Raw genomic sequence first — 18727 nt, forward strand, 5'->3', positions numbered from 1 at the left:
CGTTTCTGCATTCGTCTGTTCCATCAGCTTAGTAAACAAATTATTTTGTTTTGTGCTGCCAATGGGGAAGCTTATACAGCGATTGCGCTTATCAAACACATTGGAGTGTTGCTTTAATAAATTATAGATTGAATACACTGTAAATGCTTTGGATGAGTAGGAAGTTTTGTTTGTTTTGTGTTTTGTTGTGTCGAGTTGTCGCTACAATACACCATTGCAACTTCTTTTTTGTTTTTATGTGTACTCTACCTGGTTTTTTGTTTTGTGTGCATAAGAAGCATTCTTGTTGCTTCATTAAATTAATAGAACTAAGGTTAAATGCTTTAAACTATTTAAAGGGGAACTCCAGAACAGAATTTTCATTCTTCGATTAACTAAATGTCACAAAATTTTGTAGAACCGAAGTTGTTTATTTTGAAATTAAACATAGCTCATTATTTTAGGCAGTCAACTCACGAATTGCAAAGTGAAACCGAAGTCCGTTTACGGAAGTCTGTGTTTGCAATGCCTCTGGGCAGCAATTTACATGCTAGCAAGTCCACAGTCCTATCTATTTGAATGGGGGAAGGCATATATGTCTAAAATCGCTGTTTCATTGTCACAATTAAACAGCATATTTCCGATCAATAATTAAACATGACATGAACTGTTTCATAACTTTGGATTGCTAAGCTTAAATTGTCATATTGCTGTTTTGCTTAAATAACTGTATACAATTGTATATAACTCCTTTTAAGTTGTAAAATATAGATTTTTTTTGTAATTTTTAAAAACATTTATAGTAATATAGTCATTCTTTTCTTATTTTATTTCTTTGGAATCTGCTGTCTCTGACCCAGATTGTTTGTTTGCTGCAAAAGCTCTGATTGTCGCCAACTGGCAACCGATCAGTTGTAATTCACTCGTGGGTAAATCGAGTAGAATTACTGGCATTGTTTTTTGGACAAGCCAGTATATGAACTTAATATGTTAGTAGACATTTAAGAAACATGCCAAGGTATTGTTTAGATTTAATTCAGTAAAATTATTACAGACAGCACCTTTAATATCTTGGTAAGAATTTCTGATTCATTCTGATAGCAGATTGGCCTGCTAACTTAGGATAAACCTTACACAAGTTACTTTACACTGGGTAGCACTCCGATGTGCTGTCAGACATTACCCTAACTGAACCTTGCATGACAATGCATGAGTGAGAAAGTGATAGATGGTGCACTTCCTCTCCGTTTGCCCCCTACCTATCTAGACACAATGCGTCGCTTCAACAGATTTACCTGAGAAATAAGGACTGGCCACATGTATTATTCATTAGAGGACATTGACTTATTAAATATATTGTTGAAGAGAAACGCTGTTCTTGGTAAAGGTCTTTTTTGAGGAAATTGTGCTAAAAATGGCAGATAACGGTAACCAGTTTGTGTGAGGAAGGTCACACACAAGGGAGCTTTGAAGGAGCTTCAGGTGGTAATTGCAAACAGGCCATATTGGTTTGCTTTGTGCTCTGGAAAGCATCTTGACACTTTACAGCATGTTCGTACTTGTAAATTACACATTTTCCCTGTTGACAAGCTGCACGGAGTTTTGCGACATCAGTGTGTGACGGCACCATGACAAGAGAATTACATGCTTGCTTTTGTTTTTCATGTTTTAAAGCAAGATTGTGCTTTATCCCGGGAGAGAAAGACATCTGGTAATTTGATGGAATGTAGAGGAAGCTTTGGATTTTTGGTTTGTTTACATTTCCATCAAGCCATATCAGGATCTTTTTATGTCATCACACAGTAACAATGGACAGAGTGGAACAGTCTCCCTAAAACAATAAATAGGCGGTGTGTGTGTCTGTGGATATGTGAAGCTGTGTGACTAGATGAAGTGTACATAATAATCCTGGAACACAGGACAACAGAGTTAAAGGAAAAAAGCCAAGAGTAGGAAAGAATCATAATATGAAAGCCAAACACTTGATACTATAAAAAGAGGATTTTTGTCATATAATTATAGTTACATACAGTGAACATGTAAAAAAAAAATATAAATAGTAAATTATGTATATATGGTATATTTTAAGTGATATATGTATTTTTATATGTTGTATTGCCAGTATGCAAATAATATTTCTATAGTTAAAATAGACCAGATCAACTAGTTCATGTAAAATATTGTATTTAACTTGTTTATTTTTATGAATGGCATTTGAGTAATCGGTTTAAATGACCACATTCTAGTCCATTGACAATTTATATGTATACATTTTATATTGCATGACACTTTGGTCTGTTTTCAGCTCACGTCGAGAATGAGGAACAGTACACACAAGCGCTGGAGAAGTTTGGAGAGAACTGTGTGTACAGAGATGACCCTGATCTGGGATCAGCCTTCCTCAAGTTCTCAGTCTTCACCAAGGAGCTTACAGCCCTCTTCAAGAACCTGGTGAGGACATGAATGATTATATGTGTCAGTTTTGTGAGCCGCTAATGCGTTTCAAACGGTTTTTGTCCAAGCTGTTAATGTGCTAAGACCCCTGGATCCAAAATCTGATCCTCAGTCATTGCTCTACAGGGTAGATCAGCTTTCATGAATGTGCCTTAGCAGTTGCAGGTTTTCCGCTTCATAAACTTAAGCTGAACATTTCCAGTCATTCTGTAATTTGTGGTTTGGGGAAATTTTCTTGTCTGTATTTGCAAACATAATGAATAATTTCCCTAACGTTTTGCTTGCATGAATAGTTCATTTAAACCGTCTCATTTCTTTCCTGCTGTGAAAGATAATTATATTTCTTCTTCACCATTGTCTGTTTATCTCTCAACACAGTTATGATAACATTATAAGAACCACAATTACACTTCTGGGAAGAATGGAAGAGGTTTATCTAATGTGTCACTTTCTCTAGTTTCAGAACATGAATAACATCATTACCTTCCCATTGGACAGTCTGCTAAAGGGAGATCTGAAAGGGGTTAAAGGGGTAAGTTCATTACTTTAAACCTATAAACGGGTTTCTTGTGCTTTTTGGCAGTTTTTCAGCTCAGTATTGATCAGTGGCTGTCTCAAGGCATTGCAGATGCATCCACGTAAGCTAGTATGTAATGGATGGATAATATTGCTTGACTCACACCAACCTCATTTGACAAGTGTTTGGAATAAGAAGTTAGACCTGAAATGTATTGAAGTTCACAAACACAGGTGTAAATTGTTGGCCACTGCTTTGCAAGGGCAAAATCCCATTGTACGTAGCTAAAGGGCATTCTTGGTGTACTGTGGTGCTAACTTCAAGTACTGAAGGGGGTGATTGTAAGCAGTTAAAGCTGCAATCCATAATTTTTTAGGTAAAAAATACAAAATCACTTATGGACCAAGAGCATAAAAAATCTGAAAACTATCTTCGTACCTTTTCCCAATTCACAACATTTAGCTTAAAATGAAGATTTCAAGTTTGTATACTCGGAATGGATTTCACAGGAAATGTTAGGTTAACTGTCATGTCCATATACAGAAAGAAGAGGAGCTGGATGCCACAATGTTGCCAAGTCTGTGTTTTTTCTGGCTAGTTTTGTTTGTTTATTGGCTGGTATTGTTACGCGGATCTGGCAACCCTGGCTGCAGATCATGGGTTGCCAAAGCACCACCCACATTAAGAATATAACTGCAGGTAACCTGCAATTTTATGTTTCAAACAGAGATGGCGATAATAAAGCAAAAGTAACGGATTGCAGATTTAAGTGACTAGAATATGAAAGGCATAATGGGCAATCTCAGGTTGATAGTGTGTGGTGCAGTTCTTTCAGAAACAGGGTGGAAATCTGTCATCTTATCAATTTTTTGTCGACCCCCTCTGGTGACCATTACCTGCTCGAATGCTCTGTGTGTGCACACGCTCACATGACTATTCTTGTGTAAAAGACAGTTGGGTAGAAGATTTTTGCTGAACTGATTCTCACAATGCCCATCCAGAACGTCTCCATTCATTAATGTCCACCATAACCTTGGTGACCTTCTCTCCACCACGTGACTCTTGCCTTTTTAGCTCTTAGGGGGGAGCCTGATGTGATTTACTCCTAATGAGGTGCTTCGTTCAGCTCCCTGTCTCGTTGCCTTGGAGACTCCACTTTTTTTCTTTCTGTGATGGGGCTGAAAAGGACATTCTGCCTGGGTGATGTTATTCTTTCAATACGTAGATAAAGATAATGGGACAGTTAACTGCAACAGAGAGACCCCAAACAGGGCTCTAATTGGACCTTGATTGTCGCTCAATGTAATCTTGACACTGAGATAAGCTTTCCTGGTTCTTCATTTAAGATTGCATCATTGACCACCAAATTAGCCAATGTAGTTTGTTAAAGTGTTCTACCTTTACATTCGTTAGAAAAATTGTTGCCCATTCTTAAGGTTAATGATTTCAGCAAAGCTCAGCAGAGAAGCACAAGAAACATGTGCTTTTACTTTTTAACTTGATTGGATTTAGGACTTTTTGGGCTCTATCATAGACTCGGTACAATGCGGCCCCATGCGCAAGCTTTTTTTTGCTAGTTTCAGCACGATGCAGTTTTCATTTACACGTCCTGGGCCTCGTTGTTTAAAAAGCATATGCATTTGCGCCCATGGTTGTGCTCGTCTGAAAATGAGGTGTGTTCAGGCGCATTGTTGGCGCGTTGTTATTTTGAGGCAACTGAAATAGACTGAGCCACTGACCGACTGAAACCTGGTCTAAATTTAATGTCGCATATGTTTTTGTTTATTTAAAGTGCGTGTTAGTAATATGCGCCTATAGGTGAGTGAACCGCTTATTACACACAGAGGGACGTGCAGCAGTACACAAACATGACAAACATTAAAAATAAATGGATTAGAATGTAAAAGATTATAAATGTGTACATAAAGATAAAAATCCGGCTTGTCCTATAGATGGTCTGCCATCGCTTTTTTAACCTCGGAGAAGCGTCCAGTCTTTGCTCATGTTTTGCCCTAAACACACCTATTAATCATTAAGAGAATAGAGACAACTCTTTTAGATAATCACGCTGACCGTTTTCCCGTCCTTGAACTAGCTAAATGGATTCGGACATGCCTTAAGTGCACTTGTACCCTGCGCTTTAGATCTTGCCAGACCCTTCGTCTCAAAATGTACAAATATAGTTGCTCATGCTTTACTTGCTTCACGCAGAATAAATAAAAATGTCACCAATAAGTATAAAAATGACTGGTCCGGCATCAACCCCTAAGGAGTCAGAATAGATTTTTATATAAAGAAATAAATCCTGCTTTATGTCATCGTCCCATAGAGGTGATGGGAGGAGTGGAGGCTGCTGTCTGGTTTAAGCAGCGCTTATGAAGTGCAAATGTATTTGGATGGTCTATATAAGCATTGTGCTTTTTTCGGAGCTCGCCAGGAAACCGCAGCTAATGGATGAAGATTACGGTCTGAACTAAGAACATCATTGCAGTCATTAACTTGAGCTTGTGCCTCATTTAACCTGTCAGCCTGTTAAACGAATTGGTCTTGGAAATGAAATGACTTTGGGTGTCATTGGGAGGTCATCAATTTTGTTACCTGTCTTCGGAAGCACAGGCTGTTAAATGAAGACTCTGGGTTGTTCTCAGCTTATTGTATATGGACAACATCTGCAGCACGCTTTTGATTACAACAGACTATACATTTTGTTTGTGTTTCACAGCGTGTACACTGGGTTTTGTGTGATATTCATTCAAAACATAGATTTTTATTTGAGTTACATGATACTCGCATGCAGGAATATTGTTTCAATGAAAAAGTCTTTATAGGTAATTTGAGAGGTGCCTGACCTCAACGTTCCCTCTCTCTGACCTTGCATTTTGGACGGAAGTGTTTGAGCAGGCGGAAAACAGACAGCCAGACAAGCTGACATCATGCTAAAACCCCTCAACTTGATAATGGTGCTGTCTGTTCCTGCTGCCTCTATTGTCTTACAGGGGTTTTATGTGTGTTTGTACCGTACATCCCCTGTTCAATCAATCACACTGACTTTGCTAGAGTAGACGGTTTTGTCTGCCTCAGAGGGAGAGATTTCAGCATTGGGCTCTTTGTCGAAACCATTCATCTGTGAAACCCTCACACTCAGCCTTTTTCAGCCCCTCCAGCTGATAGCAATATGTTGTGGTTTGAATTTCCAGGTGATGCCATGTGACTCAGCCTGTTGATATTTGTAATCCTGGTGCTGTGTGACGAGGAAAGATGAATTACGAGTCAGTCAAAGTCTGCCATTCAGAAATGTGCAGTCCCTCTCTTCTTTTCTTTCTGTCTCTTTAATTGTAAACCTCATTTGTACTCTTGAGTTAATAGGTCAGATTGCTGAATTGTTCTTTGAATGCCTGAAGTGGCCTGTTTTGTTCTATAATGAAGTTTTTTTTATTCAGACCCCAAGAGCAGTTTCAAATTTAACAACATACATTCAAAATCCCCTGAAAAGGTGAAATAATCTCCTCATAGATCTGGTCATAATTTCACCAAGAAACTTTTCAGTAATAATGTAAAAACTAATAATTAATAGTATAAAATGTCCTATATATTGATTTAATCCTTCATGTTATGTTTGAAGATGTATTTGACTTATTTTAATTAGATTAGATAGTTGGTGGATAAAGACACAACATGGAATGTTCTCATTATTGTTGTGCAGTGGGGCTGAAAGTATCTGTAAAAAAAGAACATGAAAAAAAACTTTCAGGGAACCAGAATCTAACGTTTATTTTTGGTTATCCAGGAAAGTTTGCCTTGCGGATTTAAAATATTTTTTATCCAAAAACAAACTTTAAAAAATCGCATTCTGGGGATCAAAAAGTAAGGCTCTGGGAATGTTTTAATAAAAATGCTATAAAACAATGATGAAAATCAAAGGGAACTATTTTAAAATCTTTTCAGGTTTGTTTTTGATTATGCAGGAAAATTTGCCCTACAGGTGTGTATACAGTATATACAGTATATATATACTACCGAAAATAAACCTTTAAAATCCAAAAACTAATTTTCTGGACGCAATCTAATGTTAAATTATTTCAGATAATGTGATATTATATACAGCATAATGTAATTTACAATATGTGATCCAAAAACTTTTATAAAATCTATTAAAATCCATTTATAATATAATATAATCAACATTCATGTTCCCAATTCCTTTTACTTGCTGATCATTTTACACACATCAAAGCACATGCATTCACTTATGCACAGTAGGCACTAACATTCACATGCCAGTCTCTCTGCTATCTGTTTCAAAAACTTTTAAGTATACATAACTAGTCTTTATGAAGTATTATATGCTAGTGAACACCTAAATGTAAACTAAATCTACGTTTAGCGCCTTCAGTTAATCGGTTATCAGGCACTGTGTCCATCTCGGAATGGATTTGCTTTCATTGTTGAAAAGCCTTCAAATTGTCGAGTTCCTTTCAATCAGCTATTTGTGCCGGCCTAGATGCGAGAACTCAAGCTGTGCGTAACATCTGTTATGAAAGTACATTAATTGAGTTCTTAGGAAGCTTAAGAAAGCCCTCTTCAAACACAGTCTTCTGTTATTAGTGTAATCTCTCAGTAGAACTGCTAAGAGTTTCATTGGAACACTGTGTTTGCCTGAGAATGTCCCTGAAGCTTTCAGATGATGTCATGACTGAATGCAATCACTGGCGTTACATCATGTACTTCTTTTTATAAACATGACATAATGTCTAATGTTTGATGATATGCACTAAGCATAGTAGTTGAATGCTAATTTTATTATTCGCCTCTGAGATTGCAAGTCTCAACTTCAAACGATGTGACGGACTGATACAGACTGTTTATGGAATGTCAGATGAAAGTGCCAGGGAGATGATCAGAGAAAAACAATGCATGGCTGAAAGTCTGTATGAACAACAGTCTATTGTAATGCTATCTGCAGTGTTTTTCAAATGGATGTCCATAGTTGCATAGGAATGTATTTAGTGGGTGGTTTCAGAAAAAGCTGCAGTGTGGATCAGGCTTCATGGTAATAGTAAAGCGCATGTCTCTTTTGCACATGCTGATTTTTCTTCAGTTATAGAATGCTGCAGGGATGACGTATTTTCGTTGCCCAACTCTGAAGTTAGTGCCACACTGGTTCCATGACCAAAAGCCTATGCAATTTTCCCATAGACTTTTGGAAGATCGCAAAAAATAAGATCATAAGGTGTTGTCTGTTAAGATAATCCTTACCCAATTAACGCAACATTTGTTACTTTTGAAGCCTTAATAAAATCGCTAGAATTAAAAAGCTAACCTGATGATGTAAACAGACTACAGTACAGTCGATCGAAATCAATGTTACCATCACCAAGCATTTCATAAAAAGGTGTTCCCTGATAAGTAACTACTTTGTGAATTAATCATCATCCATGTTTTTAAGATTTGTGCCTGTGTTGCGTTATTTCTGAGATTTCTATGCGTTAATCCAAATATGCTTAATAAACTGATAGCAAGTAAGGTTTTGCATACAAAACACGTCATCCCTGCGTTGGCTTTCTATATACAGTTGACAGTGTGGATATCAAACTGAAAGTTGATCCATATGTCTGTCTAATGATTTTCCTCTCTATATCTTGCAGGATCTAAAGAAGCCCTTTGATAAAGCCTGGAAAGACTACGAAACTAAAGTGTAAGACATATTAAAAACAATCTTTCATCTATTTCTCTCATGCTTCAGTCTGGGGAATTCAATACATTTTAAGGAAAAAAAGACTCTGCGTGTGAGTTGAGAGATCAGTGTATCACCTGCCGCCCAGCACTCTTAGCACTAGCTGACGTTCTTGCCACCTCACTTCCTGTATTCCCTTCCCGTCCTATCAAACTGATTGTTCTGCATGCAACAATGTATAATATTTATATAGCACTTTCTATATATTTTCCAAGCTGCAAGGGACATTCTTTACTGAAAGGGTAATATATTTTCTTATGAGAATTCATTTGGTTATTTGTTTTACCATAAAGCTAGGAGCTTTATATGGTCTTGTTTTGGATATATCATGATTGTTTTTCATCATTGGCAGTTCTGCTGAGTCAAACACATGCTTCACTCCATTTCCCAAATATGGAATATAATGTCTTGTATTGGTTTATGATGAATTCATTCATGTTTTTAGACAGAAAGCCACGAAACCATCCTCTAATACAACACTGGTCCTGACTCCATTAAACTGGTTTTCGTCATCACCACCGATACAGTTTGAGTTCACTTTTGATCTCTGTGTCTGCGCAAGGCTTTGGCTTTCTGGCAAAGCACGATTTGTGCCACAGCCTTTATTTTTATAGTCTTAAAACATCCAGTTAATGAAGATGCCTAAAACTTCATGTAGAGAATCAATGCTTAAATAGGTCAGGAGACTAGATGTAGAGCATCCAATTGCGATGCATGTTTGTTTGTGGTTTGTTTTCCCACAGACAAAAGCAATGCTCCACCATTTTGTTAGTTAATTGTTTGATTTAGAACTTAATCTAAATGGTGAACTGTTCTTTTGAGTCGACTGTGGAGGTGATGTGCTGTCATGAGGGAGTCTGCTAAGTCTATTTCTTCATTATGTATAGGTGCATTACTTAAAGGATTTGTTTGTCCCTAAATGAAAATTCTCTAATCATTCACAAATGCCATGCCAGACGTAAATTTCTATTTACAGATAAGCAGATAGTGTTTTAAACCTACACTGTAAAGTTAAAAACTTTACAAAACTGTACCTTTTCTGTTGCTAGGGATGTACCCTTAAAGGTTTCTTTTTCTACCTTTACAGGTACATAAAACATCAAATGTCGTACCTTTTTGGGTTCATTATTGTGTCCGAAGGGCCTTTTGTGTACCCTTAAAGGTACAGTTAAATATTTTGTACCCCTATAATAACATTTAAAGTTTTTCTGACAGTGTATTTGTTTACCCATACTTATATAAACGGAAAAAACTGGATTTCATACTATTTCTTTGTCTTGTTTTAAAGTACAAAATATATTATATCGAATCAAGTTATTAACTTAGGTTTTCTTAAATATCAAAATTAAGTTTTGGATAAAAACAAGCAAAAAATCTGTTCCATCCAATCGCTATTGTGTTTGCAGGTGTATTATGCTTTCTCTTGTTCTGTTGATCACCTGTGCCCCCCCCCCTGCAGTACCTATGCAGGTCACCTATAAGGGGATGTCCCCCATATTGAGAACCGCTGTGATGGGCTCCATGCATGCGTTTGACGGTCAGAAGAACCCTAGGCAGTTTTCGGAAATCACGCATGCATATAGCCCTACAAAACAATACAAATATAATACTATACGACACAAAAATACTAATACTCAGAAATAAACTATTTTTATTGGCGGGGTAGCTTAAAAAAAGCACATACATCTATCATAAACGGCATTATAAAAGTAATCCAAATGACTCTGTGGTATGGTGCAGAGGTTGCGCTAGACTCTTTGATGGACAGGCTTGTAAAAAATCTATCATCATTTATTATAACCCTTTGTGGTAATTAGCATTTTCGTGACGCCATCGCGCTGTACTTGCGTTTACTCTTAGAGCTTGTTGTATTTTAATACAACTGAATGCCCAATAAACCCCATGTTGTTTATATTCATCTATATATTTAATGTTTCTGTTGTCAGACATAAAATTATCACATTTCTTTTTTCATATGTCCTTTTCTGAAGGACTCAAATTTGTGTGTATGCGTGCACGCAACGCAGTCTGTGACAGATGCATCTGCACAGCGAGTCTCCGCTCCATCAATGACAGGGAATTTTCGGTTGACCTCTGGTATGGTGCATTATCGATTTCTGCATACCTCATTGGTTCCTGAATGTCCAATGAAGAAAACTACACAATATACTGCTTGTTCATTATTCGTTTAAACCAACTGAACTGTTTTCAAAATACTGAAAAGTGTAGTTTAGAAATTATTGGCGACAAACTTCAAATCCAAGCTCGTCTGCAGCTCCTCATGGCAACCCAGCACTTTTTCTCAGCGCTTGATGCTATTTACCACAGTCTGTGAAATGGCTTCTAGTTTGAAGCCATCTCCTGGTCACACATCTCCAGCAACGTACCAGATCATAAAAGCAGAGGTTCCAGAAACGGCCAGCTGTTAGCCTGCTTCATGCTGAGGGCCTGAACTAACCGCATGAGTCTTTCTCTGGAACCCTGTCTGTGAGAACAGGCCCGACGCTTTCCAGCTCTCCTTCCCCACAGAGGAAGTGCTGCTTCCGTAACGTGGGTACAGTATGCCGCTGGAGCATATGGAAAAGAATGCCCTGTTGCATGAGTGGAAGAGCTTGTGTATCCTGTCTTTGTGTGTATGGGTGTCTCGTTTTTAAGGTGGTCTGTGCATCTTTCATGCAGTTCCAAAATAGAGAAGGAGAAGAAAGAGCACGCTCGACAACACGGAATGATCCGGACGGAGATCAGCGGAGCCGAGATAGCTGAGGAGATGGAGAAGGAGCGACGTTTTTTTCAGCTTCAGATGTGCGAGGTCAGAGAGGGGTCTCGTGTTGAAGGATAATCCTGTTATGCTGCTTTATTTCAACTGGCGCTTCCTGTGAGGTGTGTGTGATTCATGCCATTGTTTCGTTACAGTACCTCCTCAAAGTCAATGAAATTAAGATCAAGAAGGGTGTCGACCTCCTGCAGAATCTCATCAAATACTTTCATGCACAATGCAAGTAAGTCTGGTCACATCCATCCTACAATAATGCGTCTGGCACAGTGAGCTGCCTACATAGACAGCATTTAAGTGATCGTTCACCCAAAGATTAAAATTCTGTCATCATTTACCCACTCTCTTGTCATTTCAAACCTGTAAGACTTTCTTTCTTCATTGATTTGCAGTGGTTTTGTGTCTATACAATAGTACACAAATGTCAATGGGTACCGATGTTGCTCTGTTACCAACATTCTTTAAAATATCTAATGGAAGGAATTCAAACACGTTTTAAATGACAAGAGGGTGAGAAAACGATGACACAATTTTCATTTTTGGGTGAACTATCCCTTAAAGGGCATTATAGGCACATATGTATGTTTTAATATGCATCTCTGTTGCTCAAAAGTCTTGGTATACAGCTCACTAGTTTTTGAGACAGCCACTAAGTTAAGATATAGACAGATTTGATGTTCTTTGCTACGACAGTTGTTGAAGTAATGTCTTTTCTGTAGCTTCTTCCAGGATGGTCTGAAAGCAGTGGACAACCTCAAACCCTCAATAGAAAAACTTGCAACTGACTTGCATTCGGTGAGAGGCTTAAAACTAATACATGAATACTTTTGGTACTTTTGCAAAGAAACTTTTTTGTAAGTGATGTAGTAATAACAAATGAAGAGGGATTTTTATAGAAACGCAGGTCTACACAACTACCCTGTGTATTATTTGTACGTGATTTATTTCCACTGTATGTGTCATTTTTGTCAGATCAAACAGGTACAAGATGAAGAGCGCAGGCAGCTTACTCAGTTACGGGACGTTCTGAAGACATCTCTGCAGGTGGAGCAGAAGGAGGTTTGTCCTTTCTCGAACCCAGTCCAACACAATGTACAAACCAATGCATCATTTAAAGCTGAATGTAACACACAGGATAAATGACAGTACTGCTGAATCATTTTCTCAGCAAACATCTTGAGGTAGACCTAAGACTGGCCCTAAAGCAAGCAGCTTTAGGAATATACTGTGTGAGCTACAGACATTAAAACGTTTAATCTGAACGCAAATAATCAGGCATAAAGAATCCTCTGAATGTCATTTGAACGTCTTTCGATCTGATTATACTTTATTGTCTTTGATACTTTAATTGTGATGTTCTTAAAAAAAGAAACATTATTAGAGTCTGGAGTGGACAAAAACACACGGAAATGGATTTCTGTCATCCACAGCCTCCAAAATTTCACCTATCATTTTTGTGCAAAACTTGAATAATGATGCATCACTATTGACCCAGTCTGTGAAATCCAGGCTAATGTCTCATAATCTAACTATGAGGTAACTAACATCAAAGTTTGATTTCAATCATTCATTTTACTATGACTTCAATCTGATCTATAGGATATATTTTTCACAAAATCTTCTTGACAATAGGATGTTTATGAAGAAAAGTGAATCACTAAAAGTGAATCACTATAAAATGATTTCAGCTGGGTTTTCACAGACAGCATTACATATAGTATTATTATTACATCATCATTAACTGTGACTGTATATGTGAATCATAGACCTGTCTGAAGAATGCTTTTTTCCCTCTTCTTTAATGCTACCATTCTTTGGCAACGAAGTCTAGGAGAGTAAGTGTCTTCCTGGTACACACTTTCTGCCGTCTGATCATACATAAATATATGCATTTTTGTTGAATTTAATCAAAAAAATAAAATAAAGTTGTTCTAGGGTGGTTCCAATAGCTCTGGTAGAGCATTGTGTTAGTAGCACAAAGGTCACGGGTTTGATTCCCAGTGAACACCTATTCTGATAAAAAAAAATATATCTGAATGCACTGTAAGTTTGTATAGGAGAGTCTGCAAAATGCATAAGTGTAAGTATTGATTGCTCTTAAAGTCTTAAATGCTGTTCAGTTAACAGCACTGGCTGTTGTTCAGCCCTGTGTTCCCTGGCACTAAATTTAAGCCATCTGAAAACAACCCATTCTGGCTTCTATTTAACTAAAAACAACATTAGTACTAAAATGGCAGTATTGTCATTACTGGCTCAGAGCCTTGTGTTCCAAAGCAGTCCATTTCAGAATGAGCTCAGCTCTCTGGGGACACTTGAAACCCACTGCTCCCATTTCCTCACTGCAGTGACAACACCGAAGTACAGAATAACAACTTTCTATTTCTTTTGCTTATAGTGACGGGCTCAGCGCTTTACTGCGGTTCCCTGTGCGCTATGAGTATTCATGTAGATTATATTTCTGTCCATGTAGGATTCGCAGGTTAGGCAGAGCGCCACCTACAGTCTACACCAGCCCCAGGGGAACAAAGAACACGGGACAGAACGCAGCGGCAATCTTTACAAGAAGAGTGATGGGTAATTGTGCTTTAATATCACGTAACAGTGCATTCAAATGCTTTGAGTTAATGCATGATGGTTAAAGCGAATTCTGCATTATTTAGCATGTATTGAATGCTGTGGAGATCTATTTGAATTTATGGCCTTAAGCAATAGTATCTACCGTTGACTTGCTGGTGGATGATGAATTATGGTGATGATGTCACTTCCTGTCCCCTAGGCTGCGTAAAGTGTGGCAGAAGAGAAAATGCACAGTGAAGAACGGTTATTTGACCATCTCGCACGGGACGGTGTGTAAACTACTAACTGATGACCGAATGCGTGTAGTTTGTATGCGCACATTGCAGTCAATAAACGTCATCATTTTTGTGCTTTTAAAAATGAATGTACACAGACAAAAAATATGATAAAAATGTGTCATGAAACATCACTTTTCCTTATGCATTTAGATCAATTTTGACTTAAAACTTGATGTTAATATACAACCTTCCCAAATGTACACAAGCAGGCACTTAAAGTGACAGTTCACCCAAAATGTTTTCGTCGTTTAGTCACTCTCATGTCATTCCAAACCTGCAGTTTCACATTTTAAATGTGCAAACATGTTATATTTGAATATATTTCAGCTGGAAACATTCTCTGAGTTGATCCCATTAGTTCATTCATCTGTGATGTTGTCATTGTGAGGTGTACAACACGATTCTCTTTAATTTAGATTGATGTTTAAAATTATTGTTATCATTAACGTCCTGGTGGGTGTGAACAGGCCTTTCCATGAAGTTCCTGACTTGTTTCCAAGGCGACATTCTTTTTTGGGGGGATAAATCTGAGCATCTTCCTTATTACCTATTGTAACATGCCCTGTAAGAGGCTTTTCTGGAGGCGTTTCCTTTGGCCCCAATACACCTCACATCAAACACTTTTCTTGTCACCAAGACAACGGGCAGGAGGGTTGGGGGGGGTGGAATGACAGCGGGATGCAGCAGTTGCGTCTGTGCACCTTCATCTAGAGCACATCAATGTATGATCCGATTCTGAAACTTCAGAAAGTACTAAATTATATTAAAAACAATGTAACTGATAATGTAAGAAGTACATTTTTAAAGAAAGGTGTCGTTAAATACATATAGTCTCGGTAAATGAAACATGAAATGTTATTGGTGACTGAAATGTCTTTAACTGTTCTCTCTCTTACGCTCTTTCTCTCTCTGTTTCTCTGGGACTCAGGCTAACAGACCTCCTGCCAAACTCAATCTTCTCACCTGTCAGGTGAAGCACAATCCAGAGGAAAAGAAGAGTTTTGACCTCATCTCCCGTACGGTTACTGATGCCAATTTTACTTTACACATGCATTTGTCAATCTTACGAAGGAGCCAATAAAAGCCAATGAAAGGAGGAAATTAAGTGTATATAACACATGTTGTGTAACAATTTGCAAGTAGAGATGTATTTGCATACTGCATAGCATAAAACAGAGTAGATTTTCCTGCAACTTGTCCTGGACGGTTTCGTTCATTTGGGCAGTTCATTTTGATAATTCTGCATTCAGCCACAAAAAAATGAAGAGAAATTTCTAAATATTCATTTCAATCAGCTAGATGTGTTGTGGCCATATCAGTCAAGTGTCAAAAAAGTGACAAGTGACAAAAAAGTCATCCAACAGCAATGTGAAAGACTGACCGAAGATACATAGAAACAGTGATAAAAAAGGTTATCACATAATTTTTTTTAAACTTATATAAGTGATTATGAACTTGTTTTCTTTGCAATATTTGAGGCCTTTTTCTCCAGTTTTCTATTTCTGCATCTACTGCTAATGCAAATAGAAACAACATTTTTTTTTATTTGGTAAAATATTGGTAGTAGTTCAATTTACCTAAACACATATACATAAATAGTACATTTTAAAATCCCTCTCTGAAACGGTCTCTTAAATGTTTCCTCTTAATAAATATGAGCAGTTTGAGAGTTAAAGTCAACCTCACATTCTCACTTTTCTAGTGCTTTATGCACTTTTGTTTGCTGTGATTCTCTGATTGGTTACATCATTTTTTGAAGAATCATGGGTGATATAATTCTTCACCAGGAATCCGTAGCCTTTTCTCAGTTTCTTGCTCAGTTTCTAGATGGAAACGAGCAAGACTAGTTTAAACAAGCGAAGACCTGCAAACCACCTCAGACTGGTTTTCACTGTTTTGTTACAGTTCTCTCCTGAGCTGTTACGTGTTGTTGTGAGTGTTATCTGTGAGGAAACACTAGGCCTGGCTGAGGAATTTACTCTCATGTTCCAGTACTTCCTCATGTAACCACAGGAAACTGATGCAAGAGAGAAAAACAAGTTCATGTGTCTGTTCATGAGTGGGAGTTTCTTAGGTTATCTCGTCCGTCCTGTTTCTTCACTTATCATCATTCCAAATTTACAGTTTGACTCTTTATATTAACGCGTTCCCTTCAGCCAGTTCCTATTCCCAGTTTAAAAGTCCATAAAGGAAAAATATCCCTATTTTCTCTTAAAAATTCTCTACAAATATCACTATTTTTATATAGTAAACGTATTGTATTAACTATAAATATTTTCTGAAATGTTATAATATAGGGAGTCACAGACTTCTATTTGACTTTTTCAGTCTTACGCTAACAGAAAGAACCATGATAATGCTATTTAATTTATTACCATTTTTGGACGATTGTAACCCTCTATTTATTTATATAGCATCTATGATTTTTTACTGCATTCAACTCTATCTTTGTTTTTTCTTTGTAGATGACAGAACGTATCATTTCCAGGCAGAAGATGAGCCGGAATGTCAAATGTGAGATTATATTTCCAGTGGGAACGTTGTTTTATTTGAAATCACTCCTCTCTATTTCCTCTGATAACCTCTGTGTTTCCTCTCAGATGGATCTCAGTATTGCAGAACAGTAAAGAGGAGGCGCTCAACAACGCTTTTAAGGGTGACCAGCACGTTGGCGAGAACAACATCGTGCAGGAGCTCACCAAGGCCATCCTGGGTGAGGTCAAGCGGATGCCCGGCAACGACGTCTGCTGTGACTGCGGAGCTCCCGGTAAGTGACCTGGGATTGACAGGAAGTTGTGGGTTGGCTCAGAGGAAGAACAACATGGAAGCTGGTTGTAAAGGAAGTTGACTAGAATGATTGAATTTGCATTGGCTGGTCTGCGCAGACCAATCGCACGCCAGATTTTATTATTATTGATGTTAAGAGATATTGTTGCATAATGCTTCAATTCATCTGTTGATTTTATTTTATAAACGATGTCCACTGTGAAAGATAGGTTAACTAAAATGCAAAGAGCGATTTAAACATAGTTTATACATTAGTTAACACTAGTTTATACAGTTATGAGTAGTCAGTAGGGTGAGCTTATATTTTGGAATACTTACTATTTGGATATTTACTTATTTAATTTTGTTTAGTTGTCTTTTGAATGTTTTCTTGATTGAAAACCTTAAATGTGTATAGCATCTTTTTCTCTCCCTCAGGTCCGACATGGCTATCCACCAACCTGGGCATCCTGACGTGCATCGAGTGTTCTGGAATCCACCGAGAGTTGGGCGTACACTACTCCAGAATTCAGTCTTTAACACTAGATGTTCTCAGCACCTCAGAGCTCTTGGTTAGTGTTTGATGTCTAACGTCAGATTATCATCTGTTTAGATTCCTCACCACTGCTGCTCTAGGCCTAATATTAGGTTTGTTTATTTGGTTGGCACTGGTTTTAAGCCTGCATGCTTTTTATTTGTATATTGTTTTCTTAAAAAGAAATCAAATCAGGCTCATCGGGAGTCATTCCACACGCATGATTGCCGCCCCAATGTTTGAGTCATTTACAATCATTACGGCAATTACACAAGACTGCAGAACTGTTAACCGCAGTGAGACAAGCTTGGTTTTCTGAATGCTTGCCAAGAGACATTGTTGCAGACTGATTGGGACTTTATGAAATAACAAAACACATTAAATGGACCCTGAATAAATGCATCAGGTCTGTTCATGTTCGGCAGTTCGGTGTTGTTCAACCCAATTAATTTGTGCTGTACACTTGATTTCATGCATGTGTTTGTGTGTATGCTGTGTGCTGTGGTGTTCAGCTGGCCAAGAACGTGGGGAATGCTGGCTTTAATGAGATCATGGAAGCGTGTTTGACAGCAGAAGATGTGATCAAACCAAATCCAGCCAGTGACATGTAAGCCAGAGTTTTTCTTTGGGAATTTGTCTTGTGTAACTCGCGCCGTCACATTTGTGTTGTATTATATTAAGAACGTCCACTCTTTTCTGCTCTCTAATGGCACAGGCTGGCGAGGAAAGACTTCATCATGGCCAAATACACAGAGAAACGCTTCGCTCGGAAGAAGTGTCCTGATGATCTTTCCAAACTGCACACGCTGTGTGATGCCGTGAAGGCCAGAGATATTTTCTCTCTTATTCAGGTTTTCGCTGAGGGGGTGGAACTAATGGAGCCCATACCGCTGGCCAATGGCCATGTAAGTCTGTCGTGCCCCAGATTGGATGATATAGGGATCTTACAAAACGTGTGTCAACACACCATAGTGCCTTTTAAACTTTCATTATTGGGTGAACTATCCCTTTAAGACTATGTTGTCATCAATTACTCAACCTCAAGTTGTTCAAACCTGCGTAAATGTAGTTTTATTGCAAAACACAAAGGTAGACATTTGGAAAAATGTTTGCA

The 18727-nt window shown here is 37.9% G+C and overlaps 1 protein-coding gene across 2 annotated transcripts in view; it reads left to right on the plus strand.

The window, feature by feature from the left end:
• The window catches only part of asap2a (ArfGAP with SH3 domain, ankyrin repeat and PH domain 2a), a 59564-nt gene that overhangs the window by 31320 nt on the left and 9517 nt on the right, over positions 1–18727 (plus strand). For both annotated transcript variants that reach the window (XM_056768564.1, XM_056768565.1), the window contains exons 3-17: positions 2285–2430; positions 2891–2965; positions 8596–8645; positions 11364–11493; positions 11598–11683; positions 12177–12252; positions 12430–12516; positions 13928–14031; positions 14234–14303; positions 15241–15328; positions 16778–16826; positions 16913–17079; positions 17517–17650; positions 18126–18220; positions 18329–18518. In XM_056768564.1, the coding sequence (XP_056624542.1) occupies positions 2285–2430; positions 2891–2965; positions 8596–8645; positions 11364–11493; positions 11598–11683; positions 12177–12252; positions 12430–12516; positions 13928–14031; positions 14234–14303; positions 15241–15328; positions 16778–16826; positions 16913–17079; positions 17517–17650; positions 18126–18220; positions 18329–18518 (1547 nt within the window). The remainder of the gene's footprint in view (positions 1–2284; positions 2431–2890; positions 2966–8595; positions 8646–11363; positions 11494–11597; positions 11684–12176; positions 12253–12429; positions 12517–13927; positions 14032–14233; positions 14304–15240; positions 15329–16777; positions 16827–16912; positions 17080–17516; positions 17651–18125; positions 18221–18328; positions 18519–18727) is intronic.

Source organism: Triplophysa dalaica, chromosome 15, assembly GCF_015846415.1.
Source record: "Triplophysa dalaica isolate WHDGS20190420 chromosome 15, ASM1584641v1, whole genome shotgun sequence".
NCBI lineage: Eukaryota > Metazoa > Chordata > Actinopteri > Cypriniformes > Nemacheilidae > Triplophysa > Triplophysa dalaica.